Genomic DNA, 5,644 nt, shown 5'->3' with positions numbered 1-5,644 from the left:
TATTTATTGGCCCTTATATTTGGTCATTATTTAATAAGTTATCACAGCGTCCAATAAAGAGAAGTAAACATTTCTATATTCTTCCATATGGGATAAAGGGATTCGGAGTTTAACACCCCGAATCCGGTTATCCCATATGGAAAAAAATTAAAGTGTGTGGCTGTATATATTAAATGTGATGACTTAACTCTTAATAGGTTCTCTCCTAAATCTCTGGCCCACGATAAATTGACCTTTCGCTGAATAATTGTCAATTAATTATATTTTTAACTATACTTTCGATGTGGATATCAAAAACCGATATCCGGTACCGTCATCTGTCCCCTTGAGACGGAGACGGATGCCGATATCAGGACGGATACCGGTATCGGATATTGGCACTGTAGCAACTGATATCCAATACCGATATCCAGTATCCGGATATCGAAGAAAAAGGATATTGGAAATTTCATTTCCGATATACGATACAGCATCCGTCCCGGTACTGGCATCTGATACCGGCATCGGGACGGGCAAAGCCTACCTGGTACTTATTTTTGGCTGAAAAGGTGGAAGAATGATGATTTGCCATGGAGGAGGAGATTAAGGCAATGAAGAAGAATGACACTTAGCACTGGTTACTCCACGGTCTAGTGGTAAGACCATCAAATGGGTATACAAGGTGAAGAGGAATCCTCATGGAGATGGGACACAAAGCTCGGTTAGTGACAGAGGGAGAATATGTTTTCATGAGTTATTCAGATGGTGATTATGCTAGAGGTCAAGAAGACGGGAAGAGTACAGCTGGAATGATATTCTTCCATGGGCCAAATATAAAATGTTGGGCATCCCATAAGCAGAAGATAGTGGCACTCTGATCTTATGAAGCTGAGCATGTGGCTGCAAATGCTGCTGCATGTCAAGGTGCGTGGATAACTAGATTGATCGGAAAGCTAACGAACACCAAGGCGATCCTTTTCAATTTGAAGATAGACAACAAAATCTGCTATTGCTTTGTCCATGAACCTGGTTTTCTATTATTGCTCAAAGCACGTTGAGACATAATAACATTTTATCGGGTTATTTCTTGAGAAGGAGATTGTTCTTCAGTACTACTGATAGACAGATATACCAAGTCCCAAGGAACAACCAAGTTTACTGACCTTCGAAGGAAGCTGCCACTTATGGAAGTTGGCTATTCAGCTTTTGAGTTCCAGCAGGAAGGAAGAATCGGCAGCTCATATCTGGGGGAAAAGAACTAGCGTTGCTTTGTTCCGTCTTTATTTCTCTCTCTTTCATTATAAGGTGGTTACGAGTTATGACCAAGCCACCGTACTCTGCTCTATAAATGAGCAAGTCTGAATGTTTTTTTTTCTCAGACGGGAATAACATCTTCGGAAGTTTTTCTTCCTTGAGTTCCAGCTCTTTTCTCTCTTCATCTCCTCTTCTTTTCTGTGAGGGGTTGTGAAGCCCGTTCATCTCTCACCGTAGCATGTCCCCGGATTCTAGCGACGGGCCATCGGAGGCGGCGGACGAGGGAGCTTGGATGCTATTTTCAGAGGAGAGATGGTACCCGTAGCAGATGGGCTGAGGCCGGTCTGCGATCGGCGGCACTTCGACGTCCCCCTCTAGCATGCTCAGGGCGTCGCGAATGGTGGGCCGGAGAGCGACCATGACATGGGCGCAATGGATTCCCACCATGACGAACCTCTTCATGATCTCCAACGGGTTGGCCGCCCGTCCCTCCTCCTTCCTCAGCAACGCCGGGTCCAACACTGCCTCCCCTCTCCCCGCCTTCGCCAGCGTCCACGACCAGTCCGTGATCAGCATGGTCTCCGCGCTCAACGACGGGTCCAGCGCTCTCCTCCCGCACATCACCTCTAACACCACCACCCCGAAGCTATACACGTCGCTCTTCGCCGTCAGCTGCCCGTACAGCGCGTACTCCGGCGCTAGATACCCGTGCGTGCCAGCAACCCTAGTAGTGAGGTGCGATTCGTCGACCTTCACCTGCTTGGCCTATCCGAAGTCCGCCACCGTCGCCCGCATCTCCCCGTCGAGTAGTATGTTCGTGGGTTTTACATCCCGGTGAAAGATAGCCGGCTTCACGCCGTAGTGCAGGTATTCGAGCCCTTTGGCGACGTCGAGGATGATGCTCTTCCTTTGCGGCCACGTCAATGGCGTCCCCCGCCCTCCGAAGAGGTGGTCGTCGAGGTTTCCGTTCGGCATGTAAGCGTACACGAGGTAACGCGGCTTCCCTTGGCCGCCCTCCTCGTCCTCTCCCTTGTCGCCAATGCAGCAGCCCCGCAGCGGTACGAGGTTCCTGTGCCGGAGGTTGCTGATGATGTCCACCTCGTTGCGGAAATCCTCGTCGCGTTGGATGCTGGACTCGACGATCTTCTTCACCGCGACGACGCTACCGTCGTCGAGAGTCCCCCGAAAAACAACCCCGCTGCCGCCTCGCCCGATCAGGTTCTTCTCAGAGAATCGCCTCGTGGCCCGTTGCAGCTCCCCGAACTCGAACCACACCGCGCCTGTGTTGGGCCGGCCGGCGGGCTCTCTTTCCGGGGTCCGCCGAGCCGCCCACCGGAAATAAGCCCCGGTGGCGGCAGAAGCGACCGCGGCGAGAGCCACGGCGCCGCAGGCCAAGCCCAGTAAAAGGCCCAACCGGCCTTTCCCGCCGGCGCCTTTAGAGATTATCTTTTCCGAGTCGATAGGGAGGCCGAGCATGCACGTTGCAGTGGTGGGATCCTCTGGGCCGAACTCGTTGATAACCCCGGCGGCGTAGGTGCAGACCAGAAAGAAGCAGTCCGTGGATTGAGACTCGTTACCGCCGACTCGCGCGAGGTAGGCGCTAGAATTCAAGCCGGCGTTCAGGCAACCAAGGCACGTATCGGGGGCGGACATGTTGGACTTGCAGGCGAGGTTGAGCTCGGAGTTGTTGCCGAGTTTCCTGGCCATGTCCGACGCGGTGAGGATGCCTGCGCAGGAGTTTGGGCTGATGACGAAGCGCGCGGGGTCGCTGAAGCAGAAGGAGATGATGTCGGGAGGGAAGGAGAGAGGGGTGAGAGCGGACTGGTAGGTTGATAGGCAGGCGGCGGAGGTGGGCTCGTCGGGGAGGCGGAAGTTGCCTGTGTCCCTTAGTCGCACAGAGAGCCCCACGCCGAAGAGGAGGAGGAGGGTTTCGCAGCAGCTGGTCTTGTTGCTGGTGTCGCAGGAGCTACGGTCCCATGGCAAGGTTCTGACGTACCCAAAATTCACCGGGCAGGCGTCTGCTGCCGCTGGAGAGGAAGAATTCAACGAAGCCCCTCGGACGTTCTTCACGGCGGATATCGCCAGAAGCCACATCAAGAAGATGCCAGCCATCTTTCTCTCTTCCGCTGTTCCCCCTTCCTCTCACAGGGTTGAGTCCAAATCTCACCGTTGAATCTCCGAGTTCTGAGAAACTCCGGCGTACCTCGGTGGAGATAATTGGCTGAAAGAGAAGAACCTCGGCGCTGCCCCTTCTCCTCGATCAACGTCTCTATTACGTCTGCCCGTTTACGTCATCATTGGTAGCAAATTGGAATTTTTCGACGGAAACATCCAAAACTAGCCGCCCGACAGCTGGACGGGTATGTCATAGCTCCAGCCGCCGGCTACAAACATATTTTTAAGTAGCTCGAAGTCTCGAACGTTCTTCAGGGATACCGTCATGTATGGAGTCAGCATTCGCAGCGAAGCGTACCGTACGTAGTTCACATCAAACTATCAAAGGGCTTTAATGGCATTCAATGACGGTTATTACACAACTTGGTCTTCCAAAATGGTGAAAATGTGGTCAACTATATGGATTTTTTCGCAAGGCATCTAGTCGCTTGTGGAAGAGTTTAGTCTACGTCGCAACGAGCTGTAAAAGGTACGGTTGGCAGGCCAATGGGACCCTTATAGAGTAGCATCACATGGCACGCCTACTAGATCCCAAAAATTAAAATTATTACAATAAGAAGCTTAATTAGTTGTTAAATTATAATTTAAAAAACATAAATCAAAAGTACATTAATAATTGTGATTAATGTATTGTTTTTATAATTTGACTGGATCAGAACCATTTGCTAGGCAATCCTTTGGAAATTCAGAACTGAAGTCAAAACAACTGGATCGGAATAACCATCATTTACACTAAATTGAGCAAGCAGGTCTGTGGGACATTTCCTTGTTTGCGGATGCCCGTGAGTTAGTGGTACCTGCAGAGCGCATCATCCCAGGCAGGACACACCATGCGGCTATGGATGTCTAAGGATTATGTGATGGAGTCCACAAGATGCACCATTCCTGAGTGCTAGTTGCTCCACGAGCTGGCAACCTCAGGTGACATGCAGTCCATAGTGATCATGATACCATTGTGTCAAATCCTTAAGAGCTGGCTCATTTATTTAGAAACCACATCATATCAAGTAAAACAATTATCACATGAAAACGGAAGTTAAATTTTAACCTATCCCCTCTCTCTCACTCTCTCTGAGTTTCCTGATGACATGAGTAACATGCAGGTAAACATATGTATAATCATTGTAATGCTGCTACACGTGCAACTATCATGGTGTTAACCTAATATGATCAGATGTTAAAATCAACAAAGGTTAATTTACTTTGAACATTCATCAAAACATATGTATTTTCCAAAAAAACTTCACTACATGTAGTCTTAACATAGTAAAAGTATAGAAGAAGGACATTAATCTTATGATTTTTAGGTTTTAAAGGAAAGTAGAAAATATAATGTAAATATGAATTACAAGTAGAGAAGTACACAGTCTGGTCATGGTCCGGTTTTGCCAAAAACCTAAACCTAGACCTGAAGTTTGGTCCGGTCTTGGTCTCGGTTCGGTCTCGATCCGGTCTAGTCCGGAAGTTAAATTTTAACCTAAACATATTGACTAATCAATGTGAAACTCAATGTCAGGTTGACTTGGTTAACCCGTTGCATCAAACTAGACGCCATCAGAATGTCACCTCAGGTGCAGAAGTAGTGTTTGGCAATGAGAGAGAGAGAGTGACAGGACTATAATTAGAGAGTGAAAGGGAGTGAGAAGGAGAGAGGGAGATGAGAGAGTGAGAGAGTAAGACAGTAAAAGGGCGAAATAATGAGAGGGGGAGAGAGGGAGAGGGAGGGTGAGAGGGAGATAATGAGAGAGTGATAGTGGGTGAGATTGAGAGAGTGAAACACGGAGAGAATGAGAGTGAGACAAGGAGAGAGTGGGAGAAAGAGATAGGGAGAGTAAGCCTGAGCTAGTGCAAGATGGATAGAATATGAGAGGAAGAGAGTGAGAGGGTGAGTAAGAGGGCGAGACTGAGAGAGAGAGTGAGAGTTTGAAAGAGGAGAGGGTGAGAGATTGAAAGAGGAGAGAGGGAGAGCGAGAGACTGAAAGAGGAGAGAGGGAGAGAGAGAGAGACTGAAAGAGGAGAGAGGGAGAGAGAGTGAGAGATTGAAAGAGGGAGAGAGGAAGTGAGAGGGAGACAGTGCAAAGGAATGGGACTACAAGAGGGAGAGAGGCAGCAGGTGAGAGGAGAGAGTTCGAGAGGGAGAGAGGGAGATAGTGAGAACGGGAGAGAAGGAGAAAGAGAGAGAGGGAGGGAGAGAGGGAGAGAGTGGGAGAGAGAATGAGAGAGGGAGAGTGTGATA

At 49.2% G+C, this 5,644-nt stretch overlaps 1 protein-coding gene and 1 pseudogene across 1 annotated transcript; both read right to left on the bottom strand.

Annotated features, from left to right (window-relative positions):
• Window positions 1–1,224: 1,224 nt before the first annotated feature.
• On the bottom strand, window positions 1,225–3,541 carry LOC144705333 (putative receptor-like protein kinase At1g11050 pseudogene; annotated as a pseudogene).
• LOC144706027 (putative receptor-like protein kinase At1g11050) lies at window positions 1,462–1,854 on the bottom strand. The gene has a single exon (XM_078578903.1). The coding sequence runs from the start codon at window positions 1,852–1,854 to the stop codon at window positions 1,462–1,464; it is 393 nt and encodes a 130-aa protein (XP_078435029.1).
• Window positions 3,542–5,644: the final 2,103 nt, after the last annotated feature.

The sequence above is a fragment of the Wolffia australiana genome, chromosome 7 (assembly GCF_029677425.1).
Source record: "Wolffia australiana isolate 7733 chromosome 7, ASM2967742v1".
NCBI lineage: Eukaryota > Viridiplantae > Streptophyta > Magnoliopsida > Alismatales > Araceae > Wolffia > Wolffia australiana.
Note: the sequence above shows the minus strand (reverse complement) of the source record. Positions and strands in the feature narration are given on the sequence as shown.